The sequence below is a fragment of the Nannobrachium achirus genome, assembly GCF_963921795.1.
Source record: "Nannobrachium achirus genome assembly, chromosome: 2".
NCBI classification, from domain to species: domain Eukaryota; kingdom Metazoa; phylum Chordata; class Actinopteri; order Myctophiformes; family Myctophidae; genus Nannobrachium; species Nannobrachium achirus.
This window is the reverse complement of record NC_137811.1, coordinates 13054199-13077123: the sequence shown is the minus strand read 5'-3', so window position 1 is coordinate 13077123 and position 22925 is coordinate 13054199. Positions and strand designations below refer to the sequence as shown.

At 40.6% G+C, this 22925-nt stretch overlaps 1 protein-coding gene across 1 annotated transcript in view; it reads right to left on the bottom strand.

Moving 5' to 3' along the window:
• Positions 1–6894: 6894 nt before the first annotated feature.
• Positions 6895–22925, bottom strand: part of LOC308301306 (uncharacterized protein) — a 41882-nt gene continuing 25851 nt past the window's right edge. Inside the window, exons 2-15 of the mRNA XM_080745244.1 lie at positions 20644–20711; positions 20062–20376; positions 19287–19628; positions 18539–18814; positions 16831–16959; positions 15846–15881; positions 15418–15465; positions 12533–12625; positions 9936–10466; positions 9635–9792; positions 9328–9548; positions 8867–8978; positions 8511–8608; positions 6895–7969 (exon numbers count right to left, since the gene is read on the bottom strand). Coding sequence (XP_080601370.1) covers positions 7819–7969; positions 8511–8608; positions 8867–8978; positions 9328–9548; positions 9635–9792; positions 9936–10466; positions 12533–12625; positions 15418–15465; positions 15846–15881; positions 16831–16959; positions 18539–18814; positions 19287–19628; positions 20062–20376; positions 20644–20711 — 2578 coding nt within the window. The 3' untranslated portion in view covers positions 6895–7818. The remainder of the gene's footprint in view (positions 7970–8510; positions 8609–8866; positions 8979–9327; positions 9549–9634; positions 9793–9935; positions 10467–12532; positions 12626–15417; positions 15466–15845; positions 15882–16830; positions 16960–18538; positions 18815–19286; positions 19629–20061; positions 20377–20643; positions 20712–22925) is intronic.

Here is a 22925-nt window from a genome sequence, read left to right as displayed (position 1 = left end):
ACACTTGCATTCACATGTTACAATAATAAATGTTACAATAATAAAATATTTTGGTTCATTAATTCTGTATTGGTTCATTCTATATTGTTCATTCTAATCGTGAGTTATCTGACAGAACTAAAAGTAAGGCCATTAGTTAAGTCATCAGTGTGTCCCCAATTTTATTATTTCAGTTAACTTTTGTTTTAGTTATTTTGTTAATACTGTATGTACCTTGCATGGTTGTCTCTGCTGCCAAGTGAATGTGAATGGATGTACAATGCTCTTTGGATATACGGTTTTAACTGCATATTTTCACATGTATTTCTTTTGTATTGTTGTTTCTCTAGATGTCAATATAGACAATATCCAATCGACCAATTCCATTTCAGAAATATTACATTTTTCTATTAAATTAATACATTTCATGATCCCCAGATCAGCAAAAGATAACACTCACACAGTAGTTGGCATACAGTGTGCCAACTTTGTGAGAATGTGTTGAGTGTATCAAGGCCTTGTTTGCTCTGTCCAACTTATCACTGACCTTGGAATATGGTTAAACTACTTCACAGCAGTTGCAGTACAGTACATGACTAAACCAAACTATTTAAGTTTAACAACTTGAGAGAGAATGGACTCTGCTCAGTAAGTTATAAGCGTCAATCCTTACCGTATCCTTAGCCAGTCTATAGTTTTCAGCACAACTCTTCTGTGCTGTCTGGGAAGCATGCAGGTCTGATTATTATTTTGAGGGGTGGGGTTACAGTTTGTTGTTGTCGGGTGGAAACCTTGTATGTCCAAAACCGTTCCTTTTTTTATTTTATTTTTTAAAAACAAGTAGCTGATCTACAAGCGCACAACACCTCGCATCGCAAGGCGTTGTGCGCTTGTAGATCTGCTATTTTCATTACTTTTGTGCAACACTCTTGTATGTAAGGGCTTTAATTTACAAAAGGACACACTTTTGAAACTTGGAGATACAAGGTTTCTGCCTGACAGTGACGATATAGTGCATGCAAACACATGCCCGCACGCACGCACGCACACACCATTGATTGTACTTGCAGACCATAGAGGAGGCCCTGGCACAACTTCAAAGCCAGTGGTGTCATGATGTGCACTAATAAGTAAGAATGGAATCCTAAGATCTCCCTCCCTTCCTCCCCAGCCCCCTAAACCCTCATCTTCTCATCTTCAACTTCATCTTGTGTATTGTAACGTTTCATAACAGCCATACTAGTGGCACTTTCACTTGACAGTAGATGCCTTGTCCTTTGATTTAAAATAAAAAAGTATAAAGTAAAATAAATGGCCAGTAGTACACTACCCCACCATTATTTTAAGATGTTTTACGGGTGTCAATTACCGGTATATATGTTCTTTGTGATTATTATAAATATATATTTTCAAATGAATGAATACAATTCTCTCATTTGCAAATCCCGCCCCATTCTGCCCTGTTACTATGGTGGTACAGATGACCCTGGGCAGATTGTTTTTATAGTGGCAGTGAATGGGGGGAGAGGGTATTTTCATTGCCTCATTATTGCAATTTAAAGTACCAAAGGAAAAACATCTAGGTGATATTAATAAAAAGGGAAGACAAAGGTACAGTAGTTACATTGCAAAACAGGGGATTTCCCCCGAAAATATATGTTTTAATTGTTTAATCCCAGTGGGACAGAATCACCATTGCAGATTCTTTTATAGTGGAAGTGGATGGGGAAAAAAGATTGTTCATAGCCTCATTACAGCTATATAAAGTACCAAAAAACCACATCTACGTGATATTAATAAAAAGGGAAGAAAAAAGTACAGTAGTTACATAGCAAAACAGTAGTTTTCCCCCGAAAATATATGTTTTAATTAGTTTAATCCTCTGGATCAGAGAGAGAGGAGAAATAGAAAGAGAAAGCGCAGTGCATCTTGGGTAGGAAAATGACAACCAGATTATAGTTCTACTCACATAATAGGCTGGCTTTCGTAATTCTGCCCATTTAAAATATATGTACCCAATCGTAACTCTTAGTTACATTGATAAGGTCCATGTGAACTAGTCTGTTGAAGCTTATTCATTATAATGAGCGAAATCACTATCACCTCGCGCGGCCGTACTGCACGCACGCCGTGTCGCGCAGAACGGACCGTTGTTGAAAGCCTAAAGCAACATTCTCCACTGCACAAACTCCACCCACGATAGCAAAAAGTGAATGATTTTTTCTGGTTGGCCAGTCAGGGAGTCTCAGGGACCAATCAGAAGGCTGACAAACGGTGGATTCAATAATAAAAGGTAGCCTACACTACACTGGCACTGCACTGAGTTGGTTTTGTTGAGATCTGCTTGCTACAGCTGCCACTGGTCACCAGCTGTATTTCAGTGATAGGGAAATTAAAGCCAGCCAGCCAACCAGGAACGGATAAAGTTGGAGTGGTGTGACCACTGCTCAAAAATATGATCCTATGCTTTACAGTAACTAATGTTGCTTGTGAGGTGTGAAAACAGCCTGGTAATGAGGTTGAACTGCTGAACAGCAGATAAGAGGTTCTGCCTACACAATATTTCATAAAGATACTGGGTTGGAACCCAAGTGAATTCAGTGATTAAAGATGGGGTGCCATGATTTTTTGCCACCATAAAACATGATGATCAGGTATTATGATTACACTAGGAGGAAGATTCCACAGAGAGTTAAAAACTTAAAATTATGGGTTAGGGTTATTTGGCCACACCCAAAAGTTCATTAAGTATGCCTGGTTGTCAGGTGGGTGGTGACCCAGCTGAAGTTAGCCACACCCACAGTGTTGGGTGAATGCTAAAAGGATAGGGGATGATTTTATGAATTAAATCAGTGTTTTTTGATCAGGCCTTTTGACTCAGAGGCTTTCAGCTTTCAGGAAGAAACCAAAGATGGGAAGGCAAATGTGCACATTATAACCACACCAGGTGGTCTTAGATTAATGTTAACTCCATAGACACATACAGTACAAAACAGAAACAGTACAAAACTATGGCACCACCTCTTTAGGACAGGCATCGTCTGATCTGATTTGCATTAAGCACAGATGGGACTTAGGCTGATAAATAAAATAAATACAGAAATAAAAGATGGAATAAAAATAAAGACATTTGATTTAATTGCCCACTTCATGTATAGGCGTAATATTGGTGAATAAAGGGACTAAATGGTATAGGATATCGTGTGGAGAAAGAAATGAATTAACAGAGATTGAACCCTACTGATACAAAATGACGAAGAAAAGGAGCAGATGTACAAGCTCACAAGGTATCAGATCAGCTCTTGGGTAGTACAGCCTAGGAGGAAAAGGTCACTCATTCATACTGCAGGTTATTCTGTCGTTGCCATAAACAAACATGATACGACCTGGTTAGGACGTTTAAAACGGCAGTCTTTTGAGTCTCGCATCATGGTATGGAGTGCACCCCCATCAGCCCTAGACCTCAACCAGCAACATGGGTCACTGGCCGGCTTTGGAGCGGGCAGACGGAAGGTGGCACGGTGAGTCGTGGAGATGACGGCCTGTCATATGCCTCTAGTCTTTCGCAGCAGGAGAGTGAGGAGAGACTTCTCTACTCCAAGAGAAGTGTTGCAGAGTGTGAGAGAGAGACCAATGCGCTGTGGTGTGGTCTGCCTCTATCTGCTGATAGTGAGTTGAAGAATGGGAAGAGCCAGAGCTGCAGCATGGAGAGTCAACGGCTTGTCACCCCCTCCACCAAGAGCAAACAAGACTGAGAACACGCTGGGCCCTTTTGTCCCCCTGAGATGGACACCCCCCTTTTCCGAGAAAAGTGTCATTTGGGCTCAGCGTATTGTCAGGATCACGCGTTCACGCCTCCAGATTTTAGACATGGATTCCTTTAATGTTCATATATTAACATTTACTGATTCTTTGGAGGCATTTAATTGTTTTTTCAAAAATGGAATTTGTACATGAACTTGTATGTGACATGAAATAGAGATGGTATTGTCATCTACCAGGTCATGTTATATAGTTCGTACCATAGACATATAAAGGTAGACGCCTCCTCTGGCTCTGGGGCGTTGGTAAAAGAGGATTGGCAAGCTTCCGGAATTCTGAAGGACGCTTCCTTGTGCGTCACAGAATGGGATGCTTGGTAGGCCAATCAGATGCAGGACTCCCTCTTTCCCACTGCAGGGGGCAGAGTGCCTTCCACAGTTCTGCACTTACGCCAGTCCTGTTAGTCGCGCCAAATGAACTGCAGCTGCAGATGAGTTATCTAGCTTTTTATATCTGTAGTTTAGTACAGTCTGATCAGTTAAACATAATGGTACTTCATTCATTTACACACAATACAGTGGACAGCTCCTCTCTTCACCTCCTCCCGTCCTTCTTATATGTTTGGTTCATCATGTGAATAATGAAAATCATTTCAAAGTTGTGTCTTAGTCGTGTGACAGGGGAGTCCACCCAAATGCCAGTCGGCAGTTCCGGGTGCAAGCAGCAATCAAGCCGGGCATCTGTCTTTTATGGCCAGGGTCTCAAACATCCTTGTTTGATGTCTTATCAGCTCGCCTTTGTCCTCCAGGATGAAGGATCAGTTCGACCAGCCAAAATGCCAAATGGCCAGCTCAGAGTCCAGTCACACCATTTGTGAACTCCGGACCCTCGGTCATTAATTGAAGGGGAGCTTAGATCAAATGTTTCTTCCTGAGTGTTTGTGTACGGAGACATTTGGGAGAGGCGAGTATGTTATTCCTACCCGAGCTGGGAGGAGCTTTATTGTCATTGTTGCATAAAAAGAAGTTTAAGAACAACGAAATTGGAGCAAACACCTGATTGGTCAGTAGATTGGTCAGTACTCAGTAGACAAACGCTGTATCTGTCTCTTTGAGCGGCAGTCGGTCATGAGCCCCTGCCAAATCACCGGAACTACTTTATATTCATCTAAAACTGACCAGAACTCTGACCATGGGACTCTGGTAATGGATTAATACATTTGTAACCACTATTTTAATGGCAAGTATTTCACACAGCTTTATGTAAAAAATAGGTGAACTAGTTACTGCCAATTAAATATGCCCTCGAGTGGCATTATTGCCAGAAAATCTCCATGTAATTTATAGTGCACAGATCATGCACGCCCATGCACAGATCATGCACCATGTTTGTGCAGGCTGTTCACAGCTTTCAAACAAAAAAATCAGATTGGAAATCCGTTCAGGCATTCTTGAGAAAATAGCCATTATGTTTTCTTCAGATGTAAACAAACATGGCTGCCATGTTTGAAAGATGGGGTTGTATGGGGGGTGGAACATGCAAAATCGCGATTGAAATCATGTTTACTAGATTTAATGGGGTCCAAAAAATTAAAAAAAAAAAAAAAAAAAAAAAAAAAAAATATTAAAAAAAAAAAATGTTTTTTTTGTTTTTTTTCTAAGTAAAAGTCGCCCAAAGTCGCTTGGCAGGGAAGTCCATAGTGAGAAAGTTGCTCTAAAAGTCGTTTGGCACTGTATGAGTATGAGTTTGGAGGTGTTATGTCTCTCACATCGACTTGGTGGTTAGCGAGTGCACCTCTTTTCATATACCGGTATGTGGACTGTAACTCATTTACTGCCATATCCCGAGTTTCCCAAGTTATTCCCGTTGTTCCAGGCCGCCACACTCGAGTTTCCTAAGCTATTAGATTAATTAGCCTGAATAAGTCCTCCAAAAACAGTGCTTCCGGTTTGTGGCCGGAAACGGATATGGAGGGCTGGAAATGGCGGGCGGGACAACATATTTCTCTGTGTCAATCTCTCCTCCGTTCATTTCCTTGTTAGACAAAGCTGAAGCTATACTGCAGCAAATGGGGCATGGATTTTAATGTTTTTATTTTTATTTTATACCATTATTGCATCAGAAGAAATAAACAAATTATAGTTTACTATAAAAACTGGCCAAACATTGGCCAAATCTTCAAATATTAGAAATAAAGAAAGAGGCCTACATTAGACCCTGGAGTTTATTTCTCAATAATGACCCGGTCCCCATTGATGATCCCTTGTTTATCTTCAATATTATGTGTAAGTGTTGGTATTTACACATTTACGTATCTCATCCATATAATGTGAAGAAAAAATATGATTTAGTTAAAACAAAAAGCATTCATGAGACCAGCATTCAACACAATGTCCTCTCAATGTGCATTTATAGTAGTAGGGATACAAATAACTCACAATACAATAATGTGTATGATACAATATTTAAAGGAGGGGGATACTTTATTTACATTTCCCATTTGCAATAGCTTAATTAACTTGTGAATTCCATCCATCTGTGGTTAATTACATTCACTTTGCTTTTTGAGGCCATGCCACTTTATTTAGCTTTTTCCAGAGCTATAGTGTGTGCCAGCGGCTACGTAATTGTAGTCCTTAGCGGCCATTTCTTGGGACAAAACACAGGTGTTTCAATTGTTTGATTGCATAGAACTAACGCTATAGTCTAATCAGAACCCCTGTGTAAGGCTGTGTTGTCCCAAGAAATGGCCGCTCTTAGAACTACATTTGGCACACCCTATACAGAGCGGTTTGTTAAAGTCTGATTTTCCTTGGCTGTGCATCGTGCCTCACACCGAAATCTACAACCTCACATGTTTTGAGCTTGTATAGATCAGCTATATTTGGTGAGCCACTGGCAACTAAGTCAGGCGTATGGAATGACCATGATGGGATTTAAAGCAATCATTAGCCCATGTTTCTAAGCCAACAGTTTCTCAGTCCAGCTCTTTAATAAACCGAAAATACATTTTCAGGTACAGTAGGTACTCTCTCAGGAGAGAGTACCCATTTATCAGCTCATCACTTTCAATTTCACTTATTTAATCAGTATCCTGATCCCAACCTGAAAATGCATTTTCTGTTTAATAAAGAGCTGGAGACTCCTGTTAACAGCAATAGTGCAACAACTACAAATTGATAATATGATTGTGTGTGTGTGTGTGTGTGTGTGTGTGTGTGTGTGTGTGTGTGTGTGTGAGAGTGAGTGTGCGTGTGCTCACACACGCATGCGTGAATGCATTTACAATGGAAACCTTTAGTAATTTTTTATTTACAATGTATATGTCTGCAATACTTTCAATTTTTGCAGAATTATGAATTTGTTAAAAAAAATTGAAAAATATTTTATATTTTTATATATTAACATTTTTATTTTGTGTGTTTTACTCTGATTTGACAGTGGTTAGACCTTTGCTGCCACACATTGTTACCATGTTTTTCAAGTGCCACAAGGCCTGTGGTGGGTCAATAAGAAGAATTATAATATGACATGGAAATGACAATTATATAAAACGAATGATTTGAATATAACAAATGCCACTGGCTTTTCTCCCTTTTCTCTCTAAATAAGGAAACACCATTGTTACAGTAAAAGTGAAACCCCCAGGGCAATTTCTAGTAGGCCTACTCACAAACTTGTGAAACATCAGAGGAGAACATCATGTGTTCATTGAATTACAAAATAAAAAAGAAACTTACCTGACCTGTGTAAATGTATCAATAATTAAATTGTAGGCAGCGAGGTAAGAGGCTTGTCTTTTCTCCTCCAAAATGACCGTTGGCAGTTGTGAGACTGGATAATAAATTAGTTCTGAAAGCATTTCATTCTAATATGCGACTCACTGTTTTGATGTGTGCTATAGGCTTGTGACAGTTTACTAACCTACCATATTACATTTTAACTTTATCCTGTTGGATTAATCCAACATACAGTAATAAACTAGGCTCTATAACCAATACCCTGTTGCTGGCCACCACAAATTTTAGCATAAAATTGGTTCCAATGCAATTGTGGACCTCAAGGGTCTGTGGACGTTCATACAGCACTGGCATCATCGTCTTCTCTCTGAAACATCTCCTTCAGGGTGGGCCTTGAATTCCAGTCTTGTTCAAGGGCAAATGTGTAAACACATCCAAACAGACGAGGAAACATCTCCATCAGGTTGATATCAGCTGCATCTTCAGCACTGTAAATAGAAAGCAGTGGCAAGTCATGTCTGATGGTGAACGCACGCACGCACGCACGCACGCACGCACGCACGCACGCACGCACGCACGCACGCACGCACGCACGCACGCACGCACGCACGCACGCACGCACGCACGCACGCACGCACGCACGCACGCACGCACGCACGCACGCACGCACGCACGCACGCACGCACGCACGCACGCACGCACGCACGCACGCACGCACGCACGCACGCACGCACGCACGCACGCACGCACGCACGCACGCACGCACGCACGCACGCACGCACGCACGCACGCACGCACGCACGCACGCACGCACGCACGCACGCACGCACACACACACACACACACACACACACACACACACACACACACACACACACACACACACACACACACACACACACACACACACACACACACACACACACACACACACACACACACACACACACACACACACACACACACACACACACGTACATAAACAAGTGACTTCTCTTTGTGTTGTTTTTTAACTTAAATTCAACTCACTAGTGCTCATGGAGATCATGAATGAAACGCAGCAGTCCAAATGAGTTCTCAGAGTAGGGCTTAACTTCATCCATCTTATGCACCAACTCAGTTGGAAGCTGTTAAAACATAAAAATTAAAGATCAAATGGACTTGGGAACATAAAGATGAAAGTGAGCATGAAATGATGCTTTAGTTTCCTTGGCAATTGTGTCGTATGAACATTTCATACACAAAGAAAAGCATTAAAAGGGCATTTAGAAAATGGGGAAAAAGGGAAATAAATAAAAGAAGGAATAACATAGGAAAAAAGAAAATTAAAGGCCGAAGCGCAATCATGGTTTTATACCTTTTCACACTGTTGACAATAAACTCACCTTGTGTTTCCACGTGATGAACTGCCCCTGCTCAGCATACTGGTCTAATTCCCCAATAAGTTCCTTATCATCATCTGAAAAGTTTTCAAACCTTCTCAAGTACTTTACTTTCCTAGAAAGAAAGAAAGAAAGAAAGAAAGAAAGAAAGAAAGAAAGAAAAAAAAGAGAGAAAGAAAGAAAGAAAGAAAGAAAGAAAGAAAGAAAGAAAGAAAGAAAGAGAAAGAAAGAAAGTTATATTTAGGATTAGGTTAACATATAACAAATGTGACTTTGAAAAGTTTGACTGTCTACATAGGGGGACTGATCATAAATCCGACCACCCATAAATTCGATTTAGGGTTAGGGTTTTGCATAGTTTTACTGAGGTTAGGGTTAGGGTAAAGGTTACGGTTAGGTATGGTCGGAATAATGGGCGCTCGGAATAATGACAACTATGACATGGCACCTTATATATGTAGTACCTCTCATTGGACCAAAAGAAGGGATGAGCCAAGCATTCTTCCACAGAGGGTCTTTTCTTTGGGTCTTCATTGATCATCAACTTAATGAGATCCTTAGCAACCACATCCTGAACTTCATCCAGATTGTAATTTCCGTCCAAAATGTTGGTTTCACATCTAGGGCCTTTGCCAAAAGGATGGTATCCTCCAGAAAGGATGTAATATATCAGCATCCCGGCCACCTTAAGAATGAGCAAAAAAATGATTAAGAACATTTCCATCTTGTTATCATTAATGTTGTCATGCAGTTAAAAAAAAACTACTGTACCTGGATATCAGTGCTTGCTTTTATAGCTAATAACTCTTCCAAAGCCTCCTTTGCCTTCCAGCATGATGTTCCTGCAATGCTTGTGTGATAGCTTGTGTGTCCTTTGGGCAATTGTCTGCTTATTCCAAAATCTGCCAATCTTGCCCTGTTTTGAATATCTGTAAGGCAAATTGGGTAGATCAATATAATAAAGGGGTTTAAATAATAATAATAAAAAAAACAGAATAATTCTGTATATATATATATATATATATATATATATAATATGTTAATTATTTTTAAAGTGCTTTGTTTTGCTTACCAATCAAGACATTCTGGGGCTTGATATCCCGGTGGAGAATTTGAGGATTCTGACAATGAAGAACTTTTAAGCCCTTGAGAACCTGCTTTGAAAGCTGTTTCCTCTTCAGTTCAGAAAGACTGTGCTCATTGATGTATTCCTCCAGGGAGTATTCACATAACTGAAGACCAAGGTAACCAAAGTTCTCATCCTCCACATAGTCAACATATCGTACAATCGAAGTGTCATCAAGCTCTGGGAGACGTAAAAAGCGTTCCTCATTCTTCAGCACTTCATAGCTGTTTTTAGTCATTCTCTTAACTGCAACTTCAGTGCCATCCTCTCTTAAGCCCAAGAAGACTTCGGTTCCACCACTTCCCGTTGCTATGTGGAATTCTTTACCTTTCCCTAACACAAAGCTCCCAACTTTTGTAACATTACAGTCATCAAGGTTTGCAAGCTTCTCCAACTGTTGCCTCCATCTTTCACTGATTGGGAACCATTTTCGTGGTATTGGTGTCATTTTCTGCTTCTCATTGGTTCTTGATGCCTCTGTAATAATAGTGATGGAGATTTCACATTCTGACATTTTCGTGTGTGTGTGTGTGTGTGTGTGTGTGTGTGTGTGTGTGTGTGTGTGTGTGTGTGTGTGTGTGTGTGTGTCTGTGTGTGTGTGTGTGTGTGTGTGTGTGTGTGTGTGTGTGTGTGTGTGTGTGTGTGTGTACACATGCTTGCATGCATGCACAAACACTGTGTAATATGGGAACATTTAGAATCAACTCTTGAATGTGCTGCATCACAAAATGTGATGTTTGAAAGAGAAAAAGGAGAGTGGTTGAGATTGGGTCTGCACATGAAAACATATATACTTAGATGATTATGCAAATGATCTCCAGCATTGTTTGTATTTATAATTATTCTTCTACCAATCCAGGATAAGTCTAGAAGGTATCCAGAAGATTGCACAAGGCTATACAGTATAGCCAAATCCACAGAGTGCTGCCCTGTAGTCACGGTGCCAATCGGTGCCGTTTGATACCACAGTTATGATTGCCACTTTGTGGATTTGTCTATAACTTTACTCTAAAAGTGAATTAAATGAATTATCACATTAGATCATTAACATTCGACAAAGTAGACAAATAGTGCTATTCTTGTGCTACACATACATTCATACTGATATACATAAGTGTCTCGCCATTAAGTCAAAGACATGCAATAAAACTTAAATACTACTTAAAAGAGCAGAGCCAAACAAAAGTGTCCATTGGTCAGTGCAAAAAGTGACAAGTGCCCCCAGCAACAAAAAAAAAACACACAGGAATCCCCTTCTCAGCAATCCACAAGTAGGGATAATAGTGACTTAAGAATAGTGGCTTTGGACGGCTACGACAGATGACAACGGTAAACCAGAATGATCACGTCTGCTGCATAGACGCGTCACCATGGGAACCAAAGAGTTCAGTAAAAGGGGTGGGCCCCCGTCGCCGACGGCTGTTTGCTTAACGATTTTGACCGATATGGCGATTACGTCATAGCAGCCGTAGTCCCGCCTTGCGTTGCGGTTGTAGAAGCGGGCAGCTTAAACTGACTATTGTCTTTGGATGGCACGTGATACTGTCCCTTGAACGAGAGTTTCTCCCTGCAGTATTGAATGTTGAACATTGAACAGCCGCGATACAGCACCTCCTGTGTCATGACTCACGCTACAAGCCTCCATGCACAGCGCTTCTGGCCAATGAAAAACACCTCCTCCGTCGAGCCGCAACACCGCACGGATGCCACATCTCTCCCAGATCGCGCGTCCATGTTCACCCGGGCATCGAGCCCGACAAACGTCTCCCATGCCTTCGGCACCCGGCTATAGTGTCTACAAAAATCACCAGGGCATCGAGCCATCGAGCCCCAGGGCCACACGCTTTAGAAAGGCTAGACAGGTGGCATCTAGAGCTAGGCCTCGGTTTCCTTTGTCTCAAACCACAGCCGCCAGTTCGAACAGAAAAACAACACGGAAAAAAACGACTAAACTACTACAGTATATAGACGAAGAAAACAAAGACCCCCAAAACATGCCAAGCCTGCCCGATTTAATGAGTCACAAAATGAAAAAAGAAGACAGAAAAAAAGCACAGAAGCAGAAAAGAAGCATAAAAAAAACATCTTAGTTCCCTCTGAGCACGTCTGCCCTCAAGGAGTGACGGAAGTAAGAAATAAGAACTGTGTTATCCTGTGGGAGCTCCAGAGCTTGAGCACTGAAGGGACACAGTGAGCGCCTGCTGGGAATGTGCTGGCCTGACAGTCAAAATGCTCTGTAATATGCAATTTTTCCAATATTGTGCAGCCCCAATCTCAACCACTCTCTTTTTCTCTTTCAAACATCACATTTTGTATGCAGCACAGGCAAGAGTTCATTTGAAGGTTTACACACACACACACACACACACACACACACACACACACACACACACACACACACACACACACACACACACACACACACACACACACACACACACACACACACACACACACACACACACACACACACACACACACACACACACCAGCCAACATCATTAGTTACCTCAGTCATTGTACAAAGAACACAAAAAGTTAACCTTTTTCTTCAGGCAAGGTCAAGACACCAACAGCATCCTCTTCACGGAGTTCATCTTGTTGCTGTGTTGATGTCACACCACCAGCTGAGTCTCCTATGAAAGGTTCACATCAGAAACTGTATTATAAAAGTAATAACCACCATATACTGTATTTGAGCTAAAGCAGACCTCTTTGAGCCCTATCTTGTGCACCGCACTATTCCGTAGTGCTATGCACTACCTGCACAAGGCAGATGGCGCTGCCACTTAACACTATAGCAAGGCAGCGATACAAGAGTCACATAACAGACTCCTAATTCTCAACAAATCTCTGTGATTCTGATTTCCGCAGTTCCAGTGCCATTTGCTCCAAACCTTGATTAATCCATTGTACAGGATTACAGATTACAATAACATTCTCTAATCAGTAATATGTGGGTGTCTGTGTGATACTTATGTGTATCAAATATGGTTGTATTCAAAGGCAATCAAAGGCAAATGAGTCGAACACCGGCACTTATGAATGAAGTGATTGTGAATGTGATTGTCATTACAATTTTACTTTAACCATAAAAGTGTGACTGTTAATTCCTTGTGCCAATAAGTTGTGTTTGTATCAGCATTTGATAGTTAAGATTATCAAAGACAAATACAATGTTGTTTGATCTGCATTTGCTATAACCACACCAGACCATTCAGTTGAATGAATCCAGAACTTAATTTAAATTCTCAATGTATGAGTGATAATTCTGTGTATCAAATTGTATTTTATTCCAAGGTAATCAATGTTGGACTGCCTCTTCTATGGGCAGAGAGGGAGAGAGAGCGTACGATAGCACTGGGCATAAGCGTAGTCTATGCCTTTTCAATGGCACCTGGCATGCCGATGGGTTTAATTAATGTAACGCCCAAACCACACCTATGCATAATATAAGGGGTAACGCAGGTATTTTAGGGATAAGGCTGGTGTCGTAAAATAGCAACCCAGATTACACACCTTTGTGTTTTCCATAAATACATCTGTATTATAATGTTCAGATTTTCCATCATAATTCATATACCGGTATTTTGGGTTGTCCAGACTTTATCTAGAAGGGATTTTAATGAATAATTCAGGTTAATAATATATACCAGATTCATATCCCTCTAATCTAGATTAAAGGCCTACCCCTTTTTGTTTTTCATTAATATTTATTTTAATCCTCATTAATTTAGTAATACATCATCAAATATTTTACTCACAATGTCAAATGGTTTATGGTGTGTGCCTGTGCCTGCGTGTGTTTGTGTGTGTGTGTGTGTGCGTGCGTGCGTGCGTGCGTGCGTGTGTGTGCGTGTGTGTGTGTGCGTGCGTGCCTATACCACCAAAAACATATTTGGTGGTATGGGCTGTATTGTACAGGCCTACTGTTCTTCATTATTGAGGGTGTTTCTGTGTTTTTGTTTTGAGCGGTGGGTGGTCACACCATCTCCTATGAGCGACTTTGTCTGTATAGTATGTGACCTGGCCCTCATTTATCAACATGGTGCAGATAAAAATGTTGGCGTACACAAAAATGTAGGCAAGTCTCTGCATTTATTATCACATTGTGACTTTGACAGGATCAGATCTCACGTCAAGTTCTGAGGTGGTGTAGGATTCATCCTACATCACTTTGTTCCATTGTAGACGTGTCCATCGCACAGGCGATGGACACATGTATCCACTCCAAAATGTATATCTAACACAATAATAAATAATCCCTGTGAAAATATAACATTTTATAAAAGCATACATCATGGACATGCACGCCGATCTTATTTCCAAGTTACAATGATAAGCAATGTCATGGGGAATTATGATTGCTTGTAATCAAATGAACACGCTCTGTCTGCGCACAGAATGGTTTAAATTAATATCCAAAAGTATAGATTAACAAAATGAACTGCTCACATCCACCGCTCACCTTAAACTTCTTTTGATTTGATTATTTCTTATATTTGTATTGCTGTATCCGACAGTCTTTTCTTTCTCTGCCACTAGGCTTTTGAGCACGGCACAGCATGGTACGGCATGGTAAAGAACAGGTTCTGCTGGTGTTTGTACCTCAGCCTGGTCCGGTTGTACCACGCTGAATCACACTGATCAGCCTGGAAGTTTATACCAGGCTCAGGCAGGTTGGCCTGGTAATGAAATCTGGAATCCGGCTAATAAAAACTGAGCTGAATTCACTCTGTGTCCTATAAACATTATTCACAAGTAACACGCCCTAATGGCGAGTGGCGACTGTCAGGTCAGAGCTTCTAAATACAGCACAAACTTATCGCTGTTTCTTTGGCCACCGACCGTTTTTGAGGCGATGCACAGCGGTAACGTGATCCGCCTCTCGCTAGCACAGTGGTCAGGGCTATGAATTATCAGTGGTGCTTGTGTAACTGCAACTTGACGCATGCAATACAAATATGAACAATCTGACGCTGATTATAAACCACTTGAACCCCAGCTTTTATGACAGATTTTGCTAAAACAGCCGCTAACATCCCCTTGAGACCTTCCCATATGAAGTCCTGTTCGATATGGGCTTAATTTGATGACATCAGGGATCTCCATATATGGGCATAAACGGGGTAGAGAGGTCCCCATGACATTACAACATACAATCCTTTTTATGCCCATACATGGAGATCCCTGTCTGAACCAGCCACACAACTGTGATGTCACCTGTTTATGCCCATATATGGAGATCGCTTCTCTGAGTATCTGACATCATGATGTCACCTGTGATGTCACACTGATGTGTCAGGGGAACCACAGTGTCAGGCGTTATAGACAGACAGACAGAGATACGGAAAGATGTGCCGGTTTAAATTGAGGGCTGTTACACCTGAGGCTACAGACTACAATAAAAATAAAACAGCGGACCTACCTGAAGATGCCTCAGGATGACTGGAAGACTTCATCAATGGATTCATCTCTGAAACACATTTGCATCTGCATTTGAGTGATCTTAACCTGGAGCTTACAGTATGTGTGGTAACACTTTATGACAATTATGTTTGATTAAATTGTTGCTGAGACAGAGCGAACATATATACATATTCTATTAATATTCATGCTTTATTTCATTTTATTTTGGTTCATTTAACATTTATTTAACAGCAACAAAATGACAGATGCAGTGCAGTTGATTGCAGGCAGTATAACGCTTGTCTACAACATCTAAGTATATCATGATTTTACACAAAGAGACATTCACTATGGGAATGCAGTGTATAAGACTACCTGGAACAACCTGTAGAGTTGAATCAGTGGACCTAAAGACCTAAAGACTGCAAAATAAAACAGAGGACTTACCTAAAGACACCTCAGGATGACTGGAAGAATTCATCTCTGAAACACATTACAATTATGTTTTGATCTGCATTTGAGGGGCTCTTAACCTGTTGACTGCTTACAGTATGTGTGGTAATGTGTTGCTTAATTTAATTTAATTTTATAAATCATGTTTTTTATAGTACAAGACTTCATTAAAATAATGTATATGTAGGCTATATTACACACAGTTATCTGTGTAACCCTTTTTCAATCTTCACATTGTTATCATTGTAGATTAATAGATGAATGATTTGGGCTACTGTATCACATAAATGAAGACAACATGCAATGACAACATGTAAAGGCAGGTAATTTGAATCCAAAATCTGAAATCCTTTGCTGTCTGTCACTCCCCGTCTTTCTCCCCCCATTTCATGTCTGTCTACTACTATCACTAAAGGCAGAAAAAGGCCCCAAAACAATGTAAAAAAAAGAATCAGCACGAACTACAAACACCACGGTGAAACAGAGATGTTTGTTTATGCAGCATGCATGGCACACCTGTGTAGTGTGTTAAAATGACAAAACAAGTGTCGATAAGAGAAGAGAAACAGGCATTAACGGCTCCACCTGGGGCCTGTTTCACAGAACCTAGATAGCAGATTAACCCAGGATTTATCAGTAATCATGGATGAATTTATCTTGGTTTAGCCATTAATCGGTTTCATAAAACCGGTGTCCAGTGCTGGAAAAAGTACAAAACTAAAAAAATATACTCTGAAATACTCAGAACACCCTTTGGATTGACCACAAACTCTAACCCAAACCCTAACCCTAAACCTAACCTCAGTAACTGTGACGCGGGTGATTATCTAACCTGCCGACGCTCGCGGGTGATTATCTAACCTGCCGACGCTGTTCGACCCATCGGGAGTTCGACCTATTGGGCAGTCCCCCTCTGTTACAAGTCAAAGTCAGAATTCAAAATGTACTTGAGTAAAAGTTCAAAAGTAAATGTACTTACTCGTTTGCTTCCGTTTAAAATATCGCCATATTGCTGCTGATGCCACCAAGATGATGATAATCACTGTGATAACAATTCCTGCAATTGCTCCTGCAACCTTTCGTCCACCCTCTTTAGGAATATCACCCTCTGAAAGACAGTCATGATGCAACTGTTGGTCTATAATTATGAGCATACTTTTGAATGTATTATAATTTCTTTATTTTTTATTAACACATTTTTATCCAACGTTTTTTGGTAACACATTCTTTTCATCCAGTGTCAATTGTTTAATGTAACGTCTAATGTAATCCATGGGCGCTACACTCACAACCCCCCCACCTTAAGAGCGCAACGGACTGACCTCATGCTTCCTTCTATGCATGAGGAGTCCAATGCAGCTTCTTTTCACCTGACGGGGGGGGGGGGGGGACTGGACAGTGACACTGGACAGGTCTGAGTTTGTTGTGGTTGTCACAGTGATTGTTCAGCTGGGGACTGAGCAGAAAATGTAACTGTCCTGCATGAAGCACGCAATCCAATCAATCTCGGTGCCATTTCGGGCCGGGGCTACTAAATTAGATTTTTTTTCTCTGGGCCTTTCAGTTCGGTCCAAATACCCTGTTCCGTTTCGGCTCTGCTCCCATTTTTTGGACCCGGGCTACCCTCTAGTTCTGGGGGCTTGGTCCCTCCCTGTCTCTCTCTCTCCATTTGTTTAGTACTATCAATAAAGGTAGAAAAAGCAAAAAAAAAGGAAAAAAAAAGAAATACAAACACCATGATGAGATGTTTGTTTATGCAGCATGCATGGCACACCTTGTAGTGTGTTAAAATGGCAAAACAAGTGTTGATAAGAAAGAAACGGCTCCACCTGGGGCCTGTTTCACAGAACCTAGATAGCAGATTAACCCAGGATTTATCAGTAATATAATCCTGGATGAATTTATCTTGGTTTAGCCATGAATCGGTTTTATGAAACCGGTGTCCAGTGGTGGAAAAAGAACAAAATAATAATAATTAAAAAATGCACTGAAGTCACGTTTTCTAACTTTTTGTGGGTAGTTTATATTTAGTTACTTTACACCACTGCCAGTGTGTCAGGAGGTAGAGCGGGTAGAGGTCATCCAAGACATCCGCACAGCTGTAGCATTGCAAAAAAAGTGTAGGCCTTCTGAGCAATAATCAGGTACACAACTTTTCGGTCATTTCTCTTTACTGTTATTGATTTTGTCTTGCTCCAGCAACTACTGGATGTAACGACTTGACACACAGTCTGCAGGTGATGGATTGTCGTCAAATAAAATAAGCAGTCTACCGTCATATGTATAGTTATCTTAATGGATTCATTTCTTTTAAATCCTCATAAAATATGAATATGGCTCTGTTGTACTTAACTATGTAATTTGCTCTAAATCAGCTCTGAAACGCTTGCAATTGTAGACTCCTATTTGGTCATATAAGAACTATTTTCTATATAGAAAACTAATTGTCAAATTATTCACATTGAAATCCGGTATCTGATTCGACCAGATAAATCATGAGTCAGGTACAGTCCTAATTATAACAGTGATTACCGGTATAATGCATTATAGCGTTGTGATAACATATAACTATAACAATGTTACGGCCCTTGCCACAAAAGTACTAGTCATACTGTTGTTAGACAGTTTTAGTGTATGTATTCACCATTGATTAACTTCACCATAGAGTGAGTTTAATTGTTCATTACCTGGAATGTAATGGTGTGTCTCAACAGTGTGGCTGTTGTGAGGTAGGTGAACTCTGCAGTTCACGTGACCTGCTTGCCTCACCGTCACAGTTCTCCTCACAGTGTAACAGTGTTGAGACCGTCTGTCTGTCACCGAGTGTTCAGCGGGGAGGAGGATTCCCTCACTGTCCAGCCAAGACACCTCAGGTTCTGGATACCAGCACCCAGAATCACATGTCAAAGAAAAACCATTGTATTCTGGTCCCACTAAAGAAATCTCTGGCTGAGACACAGCCCCTGCAAAAACAAATTATTATGATTATCAATCAATCGGTCAATCAATCAATCAATCAATCAATCGATCGATCGATCGATCGCGATTGATCGATCGCGATTGATCGATCAATCGATCTTTAGGACTGCAATGGAAACATGTCGACAGGACTTTCTTGTGTTATCCTTAGCTTAAATGTCTTACTCTACCACATGCTGTTCACATTTATGACTAATAAAGTTTTCAATCAAATGCATCTATAGTTTGGCCAGTCGGTCAGTCCGACAATTTGTCTGTTTGTCCGTCTGTCTGTCTGTCTGGATGTCTGTTTGTCTGCCTGTCTACTATCTATCAGGCTAGATGTGTAATTGATAACTGGGCAAGGGAAGGTACTGTCAACAGTTCTGGAGTCAAATTTGAGAAGTGTTTCTTGGAAAACAAAAACACTATATAAAAGCTGTTCTTTTCCATCTATGTTTGATCACTACATCTTACCAACAAGGAGCTGGATTTCACTGTAGCTGGCCAGGGTCGGAACAAAACACTTGAACCTCCCCTCGTCTGAGAGCTTCACCCTGAGCAGTTTTAATGAGATGATGCCATCAGGCAGTTGCTCAGGAAACAAGGATGTCCTCCCTTTGTATAACGGGTTCAGGTGGTCAGTGATCTCAAGTCCCTCTTGGCGGACAAGCACGTATGCTGGCTTTAGGTCAGGTCTTGTCCACTCCACTGTCATGTTGGCCACGTTGACAGATGGCTCAATGTGACATGGAAAGGTCACATCATCCCCCACTTTGGCCAGCAGTGTCTGAGAGGACCCGATCACCTGAGGTTTTCCTTAAAACAAAACAAAATTGTCCCGAAAATCAAAATGGCCCCTGCTGTTTTAAATCCTTAAGTCACTTTTTTATACCTGGGATTGTAATCCAGAGTTGTGGTCTCTGTGTCGATTTGCTATATGCCTGTTTTTTTCTATGTTTTAATTTCTCTTGGTTGCTTTATGTATTTTAATATTATCATTATTATTGTTATTATCAGAGGGCGCTGTTTTTCTTATTATTATTATTATTTTTTTGCTGATGGGTTTCCAGATTGCTGCACTAGTCATTTGAAAACAGGTTCTGAATAACCAGAGGGCCATGCGTTCCAAACAGGCATCATTCACAACGGGTGTCATCCTAGTGTTAACAAATGTCAACACACATATACAAACACAGCAGTTACATATACAAACACTGCAGTTAATATAATGATAAGTATTCATATTTACCGGAACAACGAACACCAGCATCTTCGCTGTGACCACAGTTGTGTTTTCCAATCCCTGCATGTCTGCACTGCGAGAGACTTGATTCACCACCGGCACATCTGACTTCATTCAACCAGATGCTCCCAACACCCTGTCCATAGCGTGCCACCCCTGGTGCTTCCATGGCCCATCCACAGTCTAGCTGTTTGCACACAACCTGAGCATCCTTCATATCCCAGCCATTGTCACACACTGTCCCCCAGATGTCATTATAGTAGATCTCTACTCTGCCAGAACAGCAGTTTGGTCCGGCAACCAGCCTCACTTGATAATCAACTAAGTGAGAAGAAAAACATTACAAATAAAAATGTGCAACCAGAAAGAAATCTTCTGTAATGCATGCAAGATGTCCTAGTTTTTTAATTAAACTTGAACTGTGGGCCTACAACATTTATACTGAATAATGAAATACACATTAATATTATGTAATAACAATAAGTCATATATATAGCAGCTGTACTAACTGGGAAACAACTATGAAACCCATTAATATTATTGTTAAGCATTTTATCTATCCTAATGAGGACAATAGAGGCGGTTTACCTGGGCTGGTTCCAGTAACAGTCTGTATGAGCAAGACTAACACTGACACTCTCACCATGGACCACATCCTGGACAAAAAAAAACATAGTTTTATGCTACAAAGCTAAGGGGTATCAAGAGAGAGAGAGAGAGAGAGAGAGAGAGAGAGAGAGAGAGAGAGAGAGAGAGAGAGAGAATATAATTATGTTCTACAGTAAATTGAAGCTAGCTCAGATAGCATCATGTGATAAACATGTATCATTCAGATTTTTCATATTGGCTATATGATTGGCACCCACCATTTGCGGGAGGGGCCCTTGTTACAAAAACAATGCCACACTGTACGGTTTTGATTGATTGATTGAAGATTTTATTAGAAGTTCGCATAGGAAAAGGTAGTTTCATGACAGTACAGTTCACTGGTCAACTAAAAGGAGATCCAAGAAAGCCTTTCTGCTTATTTACCAGGTACGTTACGGACGTGCACGCTAGAACCCACACTAGAACACGTGTCCCCCCCTCGATTCATGAGCCAAGTAAATCTTAATCCCAAATGGCTACTTTGCATAACAGGTTTACAAGTGAGTGTGCAAGTGCAAGGTTACACATCGGCTGGTGAATGCTAACCTGGTGTTCGGAATGGGGATGTTTTGGAATGGAAACCCGCACCCAGTGTGCAAATGCACCTCACAACTCGCATAGACACATACGCTAAGGGCCGATTCATACGTGTCAATAGAGCAGGTTTTTTAAGGGAAAAATCTATTATTATGGATATAAATAAGTGAACACTGTGATTCTCTAGCAAATACATGGACATTATATTTCAACACATGGACAAACCTGCACCTTGACATGAACACAGAGATTACACACATTTATCGATAGACCAAGAGTAGCTATATGGAATGGAAAAGTAATTAGACCCTTTTTTCATTTTCCCTCTTAAAATTGCTAAATACAAGGCACACATACTTAGTTTTCATACAATCAATTATTTGCATTGCGAAATGATTCAATACCGATTATTTGCATTTTAAAACGATACGATACGATACGATATACAGAGCCAAACGGTACGATATTTCTTTTTGCATAATTGATATAGTAGATCATTGAAAATTTTAAATTATTTTTCGATTCAGTTACTATATCGTTACACCCCTACGTCATATTGTAGTTTGGACAGAGCCGAACCCAAATAAATTTGGCTCTAAAAGTGGAGTAACACAGCATGTTGGCTTCAGTAAGGCTGCTACTAGTATCCTATCTGCACGGAAGAATGCTTCATCCACCATCGCACCAGAAGAGGGTAATACTCGTTCAAAGCAAACTTTTAGTTTCATCTCCTATAATTTAATGCATTCTTTGAGAAGATTTTCAAAGCTAAAAACTTGTAATTTCCTAAACAAACAAGTTCCCTAATACTATTTATACACCCATAAAAAAGTACAAATAATATTATTTGCATACATTATCGGCATGTGTGCTGTGTGTCATTAAAACACCACCTCCCGGAATAATAATAATAATAAAAAAATAAAAAAACATTACACCACTGTGCTGAGATTCATCATTCCTTTCTTTCTTTTTTTCAGACATTAATTAGGCTAACTGCAGTTTGTGTTGTGAGTGCACCCAAAAAAGAGTGCAACTACAATGAGGCATAAACAAATTTTCTGAACTTTTATTTGCCATGCAAGTCAATTGAAGATGAATGCATGGGCACGTTCTTTCTCAATCCTGCTGAGACATACACGTAACTAAAAACTACAAACTCCCAGAAAACTGCAGATCTGCTACAACTATCTGTACAAATAAACTCACCTCATCACTGAGGATACCCATACGCTCACAAAAATACTTTCTGTGGACACAGACCAATTTCTTGTACAAAGTATTCCCGATGTTTGGTGCCCAGACTTCCCATTTGCACAGTACAGTGCCCACTCATTTTTGATGCCACCACATTTATCAGGTGCCCACACTGTTTTGGTTCCCACTCTGTTTTGGTACACAGATTTACCAGGTGCCCACTCTCAAGCTCGCCATATTTACCAAGTGCCCACAATATTAGGTGCCCACTCATCATGTATCCCTCTAAACAGCATAGATCTGCAAACTAGTGCTCCTCGGAGCACAGGTCTCCACCAGGTCAGGTAGGTTATTGTGGGTCAGCAATTCACCAATCAGGATGGAATAGGAAAAATCTGACGAAATCTGAGTTAAAAAACGAAGTTTTGCAAAAATCGGACTCCAGGTGGCTCTATAATAAGGCAATGTTAAAGGGGTGGTATTTGCAT